At 42.5% G+C, this 15,502-nt stretch overlaps 1 protein-coding gene across 1 annotated transcript in view; it reads right to left on the bottom strand.

The window, feature by feature from the left end:
• The window catches only part of garre1 (granule associated Rac and RHOG effector 1), a 32,548-nt gene extending 17,465 nt beyond the window's left edge, over window positions 1–15,083 (bottom strand). Inside the window, exons 1-2 of the mRNA XM_030414218.1 lie at window positions 15,016–15,083; window positions 1,115–2,586 (exon numbers count right to left, since the gene is read on the bottom strand). Of these exons, the coding sequence (XP_030270078.1) occupies window positions 1,115–1,618 (504 nt within the window). The 5' untranslated portion in view covers window positions 1,619–2,586; window positions 15,016–15,083. The remainder of the gene's footprint in view (window positions 1–1,114; window positions 2,587–15,015) is intronic.
• Window positions 15,084–15,502: the final 419 nt, after the last annotated feature.

Here is a 15,502-nt window from a genome sequence, read left to right as displayed (position 1 = left end):
CTGTCTATTAATGCAAAACCTTTTAAAATCCTGTAATTGAGATTTTATATCAGAACTTTTAATGAATGATTATTACTTCTGAAAGTCCGAGCACCTCTCATTTTGAATCTGAATCTGATGCTGTAACCTGAAATTCATCCATGTCTGAATTTCCGAGATAAAAGTGAGTCTGACACAGCTTGGCTTTAGTCGTAAGAGTGATCAGGAGTTTTCATAACAACTATAAGATTACTTCACTGTTAATACTGCTAGCAACTATTTTCCTCAAGGGCTGCTCCTTCAATAGTGTTCATGTTGTCATGTCTACTCTCTTGAGCAAATGTATTTATACAAGATGTGACACAGTGCTGATGCAGACTCTGTTTGCGTGAACAGCGTCAACCACAGATTAACCACAATTAATGGTCAGACACAGGTGTGTGTGTGTGTGTGTGTGTGTATATATCCATCAGTGTAATTTAGAGAAAGCAAAAACTCTCTTGATTAATCAGGTGAGACAAAATACAAATGGACCAAAACTGTGTGAATGAGAAGGAGACATACGAAAGGTATTTGAGACCAAGATAAATAGATTCCCACATCAAAGTTTAGCCCTTTGGTTATCTAGTGCGTCAGTCTCCAAATCCTCCATTAAACTCACAAGAAAAACACCTCAGCTACAATTTTTTTTTCACATTTTACATATGAGCAAATTCAGAGCTGTGGTAAGATGGTGTGGTATTCAGGGTGACAAAAGATGACTTTTCTTCTCACATCCTCATTGTTTTTCACACCTCAGCCTCAGATCCCGACACCAGCTCAACACTGGCTGTTTGAGCCAGGAATCACTGATTCATCGAGCCAGCCTTCTGACAGCGTGCAGCTAAGCATCTTAGCACTACTGCTAGAAGATGAGTCATGAGTAAATGAATTTGATAAAGTATGCGGTGCTTAACTATAGCGCCTCAGGTTGTGAGCTCAGCTAATTCTTTCCAGGAGAGGCAACAGTGGACTTAAGTGTCAATATGTTTTTTTATGTGGTCGCAGACATGAGACAGAGTCTACACAATGTGACATACTCACGTCTAAATGAGTTCAAGAAGTGGCTCGAGTGAGATGGTGTGTGAGCACTTACCTCGACATCCTGCAGGCTGAAGTCGTTCTGGTCTTTGAAGTTGGCAGCCCCGGCACTCAGCTCCATCAGCATCTTGGCGATCTCAGGCTTTATTGCTGCAGTCAGCCTGCTGGCCGCCTCCATGACGTGTTCCTGCACGTCCTTCAGTTGCATAGCTGCTTTGGAATAGTGAGAGTTCCTGAACACACTGCTGAACAGGTCTGTGAGGAAGGCGCTGGCCCTGCAGAACACATTGAGGGCATCCAAGTACTTGGAGATGCCTTGCTGGATGTCTGCAACCGCGGTAGTGGTGCCAGAAGGAGGTGGGTGGCAGCTGCCAGGCATGCCCACCCCGGAGCCTATGGGCGAAGAAGCCGAGCAAGAGGAGGCCAAGGAGGCGCTCAGGGTCCGGCTCAGCTCAGGCATCTGGTACTGCTGGTGCTGTTGCACTTTCTGCTTGGACCCGCCGAGCAAAAAGCGACGCTTGTAGTCCATTTTACTTTCCTGCGCACTACAACAATACATAAGTGGTGCAACAGCACCGGAAGCTGTTGTTTTTCGTTTGTTTTTCTCCCGCAAGTGCCCGTGTCCTCTTTACAAAAACACCAAACCAAACGTTCCTGAAACTGTTCCAAGTTACGTAAAAAGACAGCTCAAGGATTCCACCTGCCAGAGGCTCATCTCAGTGTGCCGTGTAGAGAGGCAGCACAGACTTGGGTGAGGTCGGAGGGCGATCAAAAAGACTGTCAGGCTGAGTGAAATGCTTACATGCAGCCCTGCTGCAGATACGTCAGGCCCGGTTTAAAAACAGCACAGACACACCTCCAGATTCTCCGTTTCCAGCCTCAAACAAAATTATCATAATAGGGAAGGGAAAAGTCGAAAACACGCTTTAATTTACCTAAAGTGATACTACAGCCAAGTTTTAAAGTGCATTACCTTTCCTTCAGAGTGGGGAGAAAAATCCTTCTTCATACAGTATGTAGAGTATATACACATATGTATGTACATATATAAACCTATACCAGCCTGCACTATAGAGAGTAGAAAATCCTTTCAAAAACTGAGAGGAAAAATGAAAAATGGATCCAAAGAAAGTGAGACACTGGTCAACAGCACGGAGGAACAATGACAGTAACAAAACAAAACAAAAAAAAATAAGTATGTAAATGCTGGAATCAGAGGTTGTGGTATGGGCTCTTCTTGTGCACCGGCTGGTAGAGGAGCTGTGGGAGGCGAAGGGCAGACAGATCCAGTCCGTCTCAAATCCTCTTCACAAAGCAGGACTCTGCAGGCAGTGAGCGACTGGCCAGCTGATAGCTCTGTCTGCCTGTCTGAAGTCTCCAGCAGCTTCCTGGTTTCTCCCGTCTGCTGGCTGAGGTAGATATTACTCACCGCGGAAACAAGTGTGCTTCCAGATCTCGCCGTAGTCCGCGGATGCAGATTAGAGCGACAAAAGCACAAATGTATCTGTAAGGCCTCTAGGTCATTTCCTAAGGGAGGAAAAGGGCAGAGATACAGAAGAGAAGGTTAACGTCATGTCAAAGAGGAAGGATGAGCTTCGTTTCAACTGCTGAACTGTTACACCCCAAAATACACTGGACAGCACTCTGCAGCTCAAAACATAACCAACAGACAGACAGCTACTTTACCCGGCTCAAAAATCTTTGTAAGGCTTCAATTAAAGGTTTGATAATAAGCACGTATGTTGGAATCGAATTGCTAAAGAATACATCTTATCTTAAATAGTAGGTCTCGCAATAATTCTCAGTCCAGGACAAAAACCTAATTGGTCAATCACACTGGAAGCAGAAGTGAGAAAGTTCAAAAATAATTATTTCACAACACAAACATGTCTCGCATTCAATAATACATTCGGTCTTCTGAGAAATGAGATGCTTATATTTATGATAATTACTGTCCCACTTGAGAACGCAACACAAAACATGTTGGATCATGATCTGATCACGTGTATGATTGGTCAGAACATTACATTTCCCTTTCTATGGGAGGTGTGCAGTCACAACCTGTCACAGTAGGCACAAAAGCTTTACTATTATGTTATTGTCTGAATCTAGATCAGGTCTCCATCTAAGTACACAGAAACTCCTAGATTTTGCTCGACTAGTTTTGCAGGTTACTCCATGACTCCACTATCTTATAAATCCTTCAGGATGAAACGGCTCTTAGTATTTCATCACAATTCACCAGAACATTGCATTCTGCAGGTCACACAGAGTTTAATGTACAGAACCGTGTAGTCACTTTCTCACACATGATCTTTTGGTTCTGTTTCCGTCAATTATTTAACAAAATGTACGGTAACATTTATAAAGTATTTATATAAGAAAAGCATAAAATCTCTAGAGTGACTGAGATCTAACACAGACTTAAACTGGCAACAGACAATTTGTTTGCTTTAACTCATCATTCTGAAGTAAATATTAATTGCAGTGTAATTGCAGTAGAAAAATGACACCATCAGCATAAAGACTGATTCCCTGTAAGCCTCGCTTCCACTATGCTATGCCAGCTTGTCTGCCACTTGGCTGGATTTTCCCTGGAAAATGACAGATGATTTACAGCACAAAGGAATCTCGTCTGCCGAGCACCCAAAACAGGAAGAAGCATTGTTTTCTGTAGTCGCTATCCCCAGATAACGGTGGAACAGCTGCAATAACTATGGAAACTTTAAACTGCAAAAGAAAAGAACGATGCGGATGGAGGAGGAGGACAGGATGGTGAAGAGGGAGAGTGACAGACGATAAAATTGATTTGATTTGATTGATTTGAGAAAACAAGATTGAGCGGACGGCCAGTCACTCAATGGAGAGCAACAGTGTTGTGTCAAAGTGTGTTTCCCTGCTGATAAGTGTTCCCTCTTACCAATGAGGTTTGATATGTTTCAAAATCAGAATCCTTTCTACTAAATCAGCAAATCACAAAATTTGCCAACCAGTTACTATACTGTGTTTAACTCTGCCTTTTCATAGCTCTGAGATCTGGGTTTCTAGGGCAAACTGTGACGCTTGCACTGATGTTTTGCTTTGGAAAGTAGCACGGCTGCTAGTGGTCGCCATTTTGCTAATGCTGTGTTTGCAACAGCGGCACCGACAGTAATACCACAGGGAGGAGGAGCGATTACAAAATGTGTCTATTTCTGCTTTTAGTCTTGTTCAACATCAAATGCTCATGCTTATTAAAGTCATGACCTGTGCAGAAAAGTAAACCTACTTCCATGTGCCAGCTACACAACAACACCCTCAACTATAAATTCTGCCATCCATAATATTTTGGTATGGATCAACTGTTGTAGCGACAGACACAAACTGTTATTTTCCTGCTCTGATCGGAAGAGGGTCATATTTAGCCACATTTCTCTAAACTTGGTGGTAATATTATACGACCGTGGTTTAAAGTTGTACATTTCTAGACGATTACGAACACCATACCTCACGGAGAGCGTCTCTGAAAAGAATCTCTGGCAGTGTCTGGTTTTAGTAGAACACAGCTGCGAAGAGAAAATTCCTGCAAGAAGCCATTGTTGGAAGACACTGCGGGGCCTGTTGAGCTCCTCATAGTAGGAGTCACAATACTCTCATTCAATAGCAAAGCATTATGTGGCTCGTCCCTCTCCCTTTGGCCTTTTCACTCGATTATGGATATAATATTTTACATTGTCAGGATCAAGGGGAATTTGGCTGCACATCTCTTTCTACAAGTAATCTGGGAAGCCAAAAGGTCAGCTGGTGAAAGCAGATTTTTCAGAAAGACTGAACACATTTCGTGACATTTTTGAAAGGGAAATAACACGACTACTGATCTGAAAGTATCTAAAAACGGAACATGCAAACTTTACAAAAAAAAAAATGCCTGTGTCAACAAAGCTGACGGGAACTTGAAACAAAAACTACATTAAAAACCCGAGCCAGAAAGTGATTTATTTGTCCTCCCATCCAAAAGAAGCATACATTGGAAAAAGTGAAAACAGGTCCAAAATAACTTATTCACCTGAGGTAAAAACTGAACTCTGGAGGAGAAACTGAGTTTGTGTGAGTAGGTATAGCTTTCAAAGAAAAACAGCCCATCACTAAACCTGTTCCTTTGCTATGTAGAGCCTGCCATTGATAAACTCCTGATGATATTACACTCAATGGGACAACAAACATCAACATGAAAGACTAATCTGTTCGACACACAGCTCCCTACACAGCAGGCCTATCATTTTATGGAACATTCAGACTATGTTATCTTGTAGCACCATGCTGGAAGCTTCTGTGTTTTGGGATGAGTCAGGAAAAACAACTAGTGGAAAAAAAACAACTAAAAAACACACACACACACACACACACACCATCACTATCCCGCCTGCTGTCATTGGACAGCGAGGCAGCTGCGTAGTGGCCTTACATGCGTAGCTTCCCTCATGCATCCCCGCCAACATTCCCCCGACCTTCAAACCTCACTTCCTTTCACAAACACGGAGGGGTACGCCCGGCAAAAATCAGCCCGGCCTCATCTGTGCCTGGCTGTAAAGTGGAGAGACAGAGCCAAGGGAAACTAGTGACCTCCTTGTGAAGGGACAACAGAGACGTGCTTCACGCTTTTTAACCCTTACATTACAGGCAAAGGTTTAATGTATAAGTTAAATACATTGCAAACGGGGGGTTAGAGTAACAGGGATTTTACCTTGCTCCTGGGCTCTGCGACAACAAGTGCTTGTCAAACAGTGTTCCTCTAAACAAAGTCTGCAGAGTACCACAAAACAGAAGCTGCTGTAGACCACACCAATTATAAATCACATCAGAGGGTGACTGTCAGCTAAATGAGGTTAACACTTTAAGATCTACGTGTATACTGGGGATCAGATACGACAGATCCGAATCACCACAGACCTTGTTAAGTAGATTACATATCAGCAATGATGTGACAGTTTCACATTTCATAGTTTTTTTTCCAAAGCGATTATAAATTCGAGTGTTTCCACTAGCTGCTACGTTCATTTAGTCACAGCAGGTTGCTCTGATTCACCTCTGTGTCTTTTACGATGTAAGCAATACACTGAATCTGATATCAAACCACTCTGCAGCTGTACTATGAATTCCTGAACATTCCTATTCCAATTCCCGATATCAAGACGGTTTGGAAAAGGGCAGGCACTTCCTAAAAATACTTGGCATAACTGGATGAACCATATGTCCATCACCGTCAATCATGGGATAGCTTCAACCAATCAGATCAACAAAACAAGAGGACTACCACCAACAGAACCAGTTGGTAAATTGAACTTGTACCCAAGTTGAAAAAAGAAAACCGTTTCCATCCAGAATATAAGATCACATCATCTTACAAATTCAGCTGCCTTGCAAAGACACATCTCTGCAGCACCACACTTTTGTCATACATTTTACCTTTCCCAAAAATCTGCAGCTCTTGCAATTTGGACTTGGCCGCTTTGAAATTTTGATAATATTTCAATTATTAAACGCAGCCAGGCTTCTCAGCCCTTTAGCTACAATCGTGAATTTTAAAAAAAAACACGTTCTCTACACTGCACACAACATCAACTAGCAAACTGGGCAGATCAATTCAAGGTGCAACATATTATCAACTCTTAGGTTTTCCGTTAAGACGCATCTGCCAGGTGATCAGCACATGCAAACTGTCTACCTCTTATTCAGGGGTAGTTTAAGGGCAGCTAACTAATGCAACAGTGCAGACCTCTAAATCCCCGGGATTACAGCCACAGAACCTGCCAGGTGGCCCGCAATGCAATGCATGCTAGTTGACACAGTTAATAGGATATTAGCTTTTGCAAGGTAAACAAGAAACCTGAGCTATGTTAGCCTGAGGCTAACCACACTAGTTCTCATACTGTTAGGTTACAATAAAAGGGAGGAGAACACAGTATGTGCATCAAGATGCTTGAAAGAAGACTTAAGACGTCAGCGAGGCCACTACACAACAAAACTTTGATTTGAAGTGTACATTTCATAAAGTAATCACCGTTTGTTGTGCTGGTCCTGCTAAACAAATTGGCCTGTATTGTTATATATTTTTTTCACTTTTCATGTTACTTATTACTACACTAACTTACTTATTTCTCTTAGAAACACTGTTGTTATATCCATTGCAGAATGAAGTGGAGGACCTGCTCACAGCTGGAAATAATTAAAACTAATTACATGTACAGTGGTGAGACGGCAACTTTAGGAAGGTGGTTTGGAAAACCAAAATTTAAATATTTAATCCATAAAAAAACATTTTGTCTGTTTTGATAAACCTAATTAGCAGTGGTATTCCAAAGTCACAGCTTAACATCTGTTTACTTGCAAACTTTCTTATTCCCCTATAGTATAAACAAGCTGAAACACAGACATTTTGTATATCAAAAGGGTAGGGAAGGTGATTCTGGAAAAAGATCAGGGCACTGATTCTTTGGAAATTCGTGCCAAAACCGACCCAAAGTGCCAGTAGCCGACGGCCTGAGAATGAGACTCAACAATCAACTATTCTCAAATCCCTTTCCTTTAAATATAAAATGCAGTATATACTGCATGGCATTAGTATGTAGTAGGGTATATAAAGACGTGGCAAATGGCTTCACCCAATTCTGAGGATTTTGTCTTCTCTGAGAGTCTCGGTTTGATGGAGTTTATGACTCCACTCTTCAGACTGAATAACAAAAGTAGGAACTGATTAAGTGCAGTGAGTCACAGTCCATTCAGCATGAACAACAAAGCCAGATTTTTTTTCTTTGGAGGGGGGGGGGGGAGAAAATTGTGGACTACTTGTTTTGTTCCGTGGTTGTTCCAGGCAGATAGAATATATTTGTGTAGTGTTATTAGAGAGTGTTAGTGGTCTACATTTCCTTCCTGGCTATAAAACTCCGTACGCAGAGGTTATCCCAAGAGAAGCAGACATGGCATCAATATTAATGAGGCCTGCTGGCTTCTCGGGGTAGCTCCATTGGCTGCCTGCCTCCTGTTGCAGGGCACACTGTATCAGAGATTGCACCCAAACAAACACATGTGATAGGAGAGTCCCTCCGGATGCAAGCTGGACTTGTGCCAGCCCACTTTAATGTCCTTCCTCCAGGCAGCAGAGGCTGCTTCGGGCTAATGTTAGCTCTACTTCCCTACTCACCGTACATGTCAGCTGCTCAGCTTCAACAGGAAGGGGGTTAAGGTTTCCTGGAGCAAGCTCCCTGTCGCCAGTAACAAAAACGTCAAACCGAGTATGTTACTGGGTATGGGGGTGTAGTAAATCATAGCACCAAGTATGATTTACCTGTCTGCGCAGACCACTGCAGCCATCAACAGTGCTAGCAAGTAAATAAGGAAGTATCAAGTGGTAGCATTCTAGCAACATACGCCATAATTTGAATGCTTGTTCTTCGATCTTTTGCATTTTAGTGAAACTACACAGATCATGGATTCAATTTAGCTTACTTTCACCAAAGGAAACATATTAACACCTGGGATGGTGCCCAGTACATCTGCACCCTTCTGCTTCTGAGCATCTCCACCCTAGCATACAAGTGCCATTGCTCAAAGGCACCTTCACACCGGCTGTTGAGAAGCATTTCGCTTTTATTTTATTAACTTTCCCCGCAAAGAATTCACGACAGGTTTGGCAAAATAAACCAGTCAACCCTCTGGTCACGAGCCCACTTCTGTAACCTTCAGGATAGTGCCACTCATTATACAAACAGAAGTTACTTTTGGATCTGCAGCCGTATTTGTGTGACTGTCACATCACAGCTAGGTAGCCTAATAGCTGTGGATGGGGCAGCTGTTACCCATGCTGACAGCTCCTTATCCATCTGCCACTGTGAGGCAAACACAGGTCCTGTGACGCTCCAGCCACAGGCCCGACATTAGCTCTCTCATGAAGTCTATTTCAGCCTCCATGGGCAAAACAGCTGCCCTACGGTCCACACCGCACTGTTTTTAGACACTCCAAAAGGTTCAGCTCGAAGAAAAAAAAATGTTCTCCCCTACATCTGTTGCCAATGAAGCACAGGAATGCATTTCCCCAGAACTCTCTTAATGTGGGTTCAAACGAGCACAAAAAAAGAAAGACAAAAAACATCTCTACAAAATAAGACATTGCGTAAAAGGCTATATATATTTATTAAAGAACTGATTAAGTTTTGGAAAACAAGATTCAGACTGTATATTTTGGTTTGAGAGGCTTCACTGAAGACATTCCACAGAGCAGATAAGCTATAACAAAGTCTGAGAATCAGCAGACAGGTCGAGGAGGTCAGTCCAAATGGCAGGACAAGTGCCGTGAGCAACTGTGTGACAGGAGCTGAGCCAGGCTCCTCTTGCCCACAGAACACAAGGAGAGTATTGTGGCAGGCCCTGGTATCCTCATACCAGCACACAGAAAAAACACACGCGCTCACGGCACACGCAGCTGCATGACTTTGTGAGAGGAAGAGAATTCAAAAATAAAGGATTTGGCTACGATTAAATATTAACTGCAAGGATAGATTTTCTGCCATCAACACAGTGTTTCTCCTGGAATTATTTTTGTAGGCAGCTGCAGGTTTCGGTGGTTTGAGGGCAAATGTTTGGTTTTGTTCCCACAACTAATCCCATTTTGGTCCCATTTTTGTTCTGCGGGTTGGGAACTAAAAATACCTCTGCTTTGATGCTCGGTTATCATAAAAACCTGCTCATACACACTGTTCGGTGACGTCAGAGCCAAATCTGCTTGATTGTACCTTTTGGCAGATTGTGCACTTTCTAAAAACAGTAATGAAACTTCTGTTGCTAAAACAAACCACTGTTGAGTAAGTTAGGACAAAACACAACAGTCATATCAGTGAAGAGGCTGATACTGCTGGTGAACAGGCTGGATAACATTAGGCTAACCTGTACCGTCATAACAGACATTGTAAGTAGCTTATAGCAACAATAAAAATAGCAGACAGGCTGCTCTAACTAAGGACGTACTTGAGGGCCCCACACGTCTGTGTCACATATGCAAACACAAATTTCCCCATGTGCCGTCGCCTTCACAAAATAACATGTTCCAACACTAAAAAGAAATAAAAAGTAATGACTTTACATCCAACCAGGGGAATAGAGTTTATAACGGTCTTCTGAATGGACACATGAATGCCAATAAATACGCCATCTGATTCAATCTAATCAGAGCCTTTGCACAAAGCAAACATGCCTTTCAGTATTCAACTGTAAGCAAACAGAATAAGCTCAGATATCCCCACCGGAATAGCAGTGGACAATAGTGTGTGTTTAGTGTGCCCAACCGGTGGGTTTCAACAAGTGTGATGACAGGCCCTGACGTCAGTTCCATTCATGAAAGGCTGATGGCAACCTGTGGGGATGAAAATGCTTCCCTCAGCCTATATCGAGCAGGCTATATACTGAGGATGCAGATTGTGTGCTGCATGCCAGCCACCAGGGTGCTGTATTTTTAGCCATGAGCCAAGTAAGAATTTATTCCTCCACTTTGGGCACAATGAGACAGGATATGAAGGTGCCATTTCAGTCAGATATTCAGGTTTGTACATTACAACACCAGGAACATTCACTAGAAGATGCAAAAATACCAACAACCTTCTGTACCGAAAAGGAAAAAAAGGTCTCCTTTATTACTGATGACTTGAGGAGAATATGTGTAGAACACGTTGACAGGTGTGATAACAACAGGATATAATAAGCTGTCGGAGAACGGAATCATGCTTAAGCATTTGAAGCCGGTTAAAGACACACCCATAGTATCCTTGAGCAACATATTAAACCCCTTTCGGCTCCATTCTTCAGTGCTGAGCTGTGTAGCTGACCCTGACTTCCGACCTCCTTGTGGAAAAGCACAAGCAAAATATTTCCTGCAGGGACTAAGTAAGATAAGTATCATGTTACATTACAGTTTTGCGGTAGCCTTGATTCGTGTTGTATTTGATCAGCCCTAGTGCACGAGCATTCATGCATCTCACTGGGAACATTTGACTGAGGGGCAAATAGCTGACCACAAGCTAAGTCTAAACTGGTTTCCCAGGAGACAAGGGTGAGATTTCCCATGCCACTACGAGCCCCGTCCCCCTTATCTGTTACCCCGCTGGCTGCTTCCCTCTGAATGAAGACTGGCATCTTATTAAATCCTGCCTAGAAAATAGCCTATTAAGTTTATGTGTAAGAACTAAGTGGTGCTAACCATGCAGTAGATAAAACAGCAGTGATTTGGCACTGAAACGTCCCTTATTACAGATGAAGCAGACCCCTGCCCCCCCCCCGTCACACACCAGTGCAAATACTGTTGTTAGTTTTGTGCATCCAAATGAAAATCCTGTCACACAATACAAACTCAAACAAGCCTGCATTTCTCCGATGCATGGGCCGGCACAACTCGTTGTAGGTGGATATTATCTAACACACTGATGGATCTGTATCCAAAGCAACTTTTGCTTCAAACTCTAAAGGCCAGAGGTGGATAACGTGACATGACTATGACAGAACGATATTATTCTTCTTTCTGATATTTGCCCAAGTAAATATTACCACTGTCATGTTGTCTAACTTGATATCCAATTTTGTAAAACAGGAATACAGTCTCAATTACATTTTCTTCTCCATCCAATCTACTTTAACATTCATTTTAGTGCAATAATATACACTTATCATACAGTCTACATATTGTGGGGTATCACCATCTGTATATAGTACTTCAAAATACATTAGTATTACACAGCTTAGAGTTATTTTAACTTGTTTAATACCAGTTAGTCAAATTTGTCTGAATTTAGACCGACCATGTGACTGAAATGACTTGATTCAGCTACTACCATGCTATACATTATATCTGAGCCCTGCTGTGGGAAGGTTGTGTGTGACAGAAGTGTACCAAAGGATGAAAATGTTTAGAGAGCCCTGCCATGGGTAATGTAAATAAAACCATGCCATAAATAACCAAGAATATTTCTGTAAGGTGTTGCCAAGCGGAAGCTACAAACCAAAGGTAACATTTAGCCTCCTTCTTGAGACACCTGTTGGTCCTCCGATGTAATCTTGAGGAAGTCAGCTTTGTCAAAACCTCAAACTTCAGAGGTAAAATGCAAATCACTTTAAAAAGAATAAAATGTTAAATCAATTTAAACCAATTTTAAAAAAAGTGAAAACCAATGCATGAAATGTTGGACTTCACAGGTGCTAATAATACCGTGGCCAGGTTTAACGCTTCCCTTCCCCCAGCAGAGACTACACTGTATCACTCATCTATATAATCTAAAACTGTGCAGTATAGAAACACTAGAAAGCGCCTCTGTTGCGGGAAATATCATGCAGGCCTGTAGAGAGCGGAGACAACAGGCCCAGCCTGTACTCCACCCGAAGGGAGCACAAACAGTAATCTTGTGACTGTACGTCGACTTCCTCACACATACATCCGGATTCAATGTTAGACTAAGGTAAAGTGTGAGTTCCTGGTCAACATATCACATGTTGACAAACAATAAAAAGCAAAGAGAATGAAAAAACAACCGGAGCCTTAGTACTAGTCCACTAACTGTGGTGACTGTCCAGGCACATGGTTGAATAAGCTATTGAAAAGAAGGAGTTTAAACAGAGACAGGAATTTTGCAGAGCAAAGCACGTATTTCCACTGTGACGCAGCTGTGGCAGATGTCAACATGTAGGTCCAGGATTGTTTCACTGAAAGCTGTACGTGCCTGCAAAACTCAACAAAAGGAGGCCAATGACCTTAACATGAATGCCTCCTTCTAGGTCACTTTTTTAGGCTTTTAACATCAGTACAAACTGTATGGGTTCCCTATCAAACATCCTATAATACTGAAGCAACACAAACAACTTTCCATATGAGTCAAAGTTTAAAAGGTCATGGCTTTTTACAGTCCTATTTCTCAACACTGTTAACAACATTTCACAAAAACACATCCAACTCCTCCATCATATTGTGATCAACTTTGATATAAAGGTCAGCAATCCAAACAGCAAAAATCGACTTTCCAATTCTGTTTATGAAAACTAGTTTCCCGGTAAAATAAAGATGATATAGTAACAATGGAATCAGATACCACCGAGAGAAGACTGGCTGCTTATGAAAAAAACCTTTTTTCAGCCACTGGATCATTTTTCCTTGAGACATCCTCAATCACTGGCTGTGATCATGATCAGTCTATTGTTCTGTATAATCACATCCTCCCGGGACCTAAATGATCAATTCTACACTCCACTGCCAGCGACCAAAACAGGAAGCACTTTCCACATGATGATCAAAACACGGATCCCTGACTAGACTGTGGATGCTACACCCCACTTGAGAAGAAGAAGAAGTGGGGCAACGTTATTTATTAATGCAATTCCAGATATCTCCTCTGCACCGTGGCGACTATATAAAGCCACGGATATAGTAACAGTGGTTGTGTAAATCCACAGAGGGCGATTATTTACAACCAGTCTACTGAAATGGATGGAAGGAATAGTTCCTAGATGTTCTGGTGTGTGACCCGAGCATTCAATCGCCATTTCTTGGTAAAAAAAAAAAAAAAAAAAAAATCTATGAAATTCATCGGGGTGTAAGATTACAATAGAACTGCTGCTGTCCTGTATGTTATCAAACACAGCACGGCGACAGGATGTCAATGCAAACAGCGAAGAACTGCTTTAAAAAAAAAGATAGGAAAACTAACTAGTTGGTTAGTTTGATTTTTTTCTTGCTACGGGATTATTTTAAAACCCCCGATCACTATTTAGCAGGAAGGTGTAACAGAATCCCCCGCAAGCGCAGTTAGCCGGTTTCATCGAAACTCTCCGGGATGACATGGCCCCAGTCATGGGAACACTATGTCGCAGCTATTAATACGGCCTTTTAACGCCCTAAATGCAGATCCGCCGGGCGGACTTCCTCGGCATCGGTGCATAAACACACCAACCGTTAGAAAGGCGAGTGACACGAGAACGCCACCGCGTACACACACGGTACAGAGCCGGCACAGAGCCGGCACATCGTCCGCTGCATTCCCCGTCTTTGACACTCGCCCGCCGGCCGCACAGAACCAGACACTCGCTTGTTAGCTAGCAAGCTAGTGCACTTTCCAGTCAGCCCTTCACTGCTGTCAGTCTGTCGTCAACCGCGGACTTAACTTACGCTGCCACAGGAGCTTCAAATCACGCCTTTGTCGTCCGATGTTAACCTACGTTACATATCATTTGTGCGGAGGGCGATCACCGACTAACAGCGCGTTAACTTGCAATCAAGAACGCCCAGGTCCGTTATCGGACATGCAGTCAAACCAGGTCGCCACAAGCGGTAAACCTCATTAGCTAACTCGCCCCTTCTGTCTTACCTTGTCTTTATCGCACTCATCCGTTGTTAAGGGGGTCAAATCTGAAGCATCGCCCACAGATGCAAATCAGTGGCAATGAAAACAGAAATAGCCAATGCCGCCAAGTGCTCCTCCTTCGCTTAGCCTAGGCGGGTTGCGCTTTCATCAGCAGACATTTAATTCGGCTTGTATACCAAAATATGAGAGTACACTTGCACACAAACGTCGCATGCATTAGCAAAAAAAAATCTCTGAAAACATTTGTCCGACTGTCTTCGGACTCTAAGACTTAAACTACGACGGCAAAATGGAAATAAGCATGTAACAGTGAGGTACGTCCGATTATGGACGCATCGGTGTTTCATCCGTTCTAAGCAGGCTAGCTACACACAGCTACCCGAGCTAACGTTAGCTAGCCAGCTAGCTCTCTGCGACACGATTGTCAGCGCTTGGTGGAAAACACACGCAAACGTTAGCGGCCCAGTGGTGCTCCGGTGCCGGCCGACATTAGTCAGTGCCGCCGTAACCCAGAGGAAAGCGAACTGCTTTAGTAAAACACAAGATAAATGCAAGAAAACGTTAAGTTAATCAGCACATCGCTCACCAGCTCTAGGCATCCACCCTCTTGACAGCGAATCCCCTGTCTGTGTGACGACCGTTAAGACCGCGACAACAACAACAACACACTTCCGGTGAAAACCTTCACAATAAAACCAATATGTGTTTGTATAAATAGCGTTTATTGAGTAAAAAAACACAGGGACACATGTGGTGTAGCAGCTGGGATCTTTTTCATCTTAATTTAATAAATAAATAACGTGTTTTGATTTGCTTTTTCATTTTTATGTCATTTCCAGACATCATTTTCAATGTTGTTTAAGCTAAGCCCCATATACAATAAAAGAATAGGGCATAAAGGTAGATTCAATTCAATTACAAAGGGATCTGGCTAAGCATCACATCATGCAATAAGGATTGAAATAGTAGGCATCTTACTATTAAAGTGGAAATGGAGCGATAAGTATATATTTTTTTAAAAAAACATTAATGCTGTGACTTTTTTCATTGATTGATTAAATAAAGATGCTGCA

Source organism: Sparus aurata, chromosome 4 (assembly GCF_900880675.1).
Source record: "Sparus aurata chromosome 4, fSpaAur1.1, whole genome shotgun sequence".
Classification (NCBI taxonomy): Eukaryota; Metazoa; Chordata; class Actinopteri; order Spariformes; family Sparidae; genus Sparus; species Sparus aurata.
The sequence above is the reverse complement of the archived record's forward strand: the minus strand, read 5'-3'. Positions and strand labels throughout refer to the sequence as shown.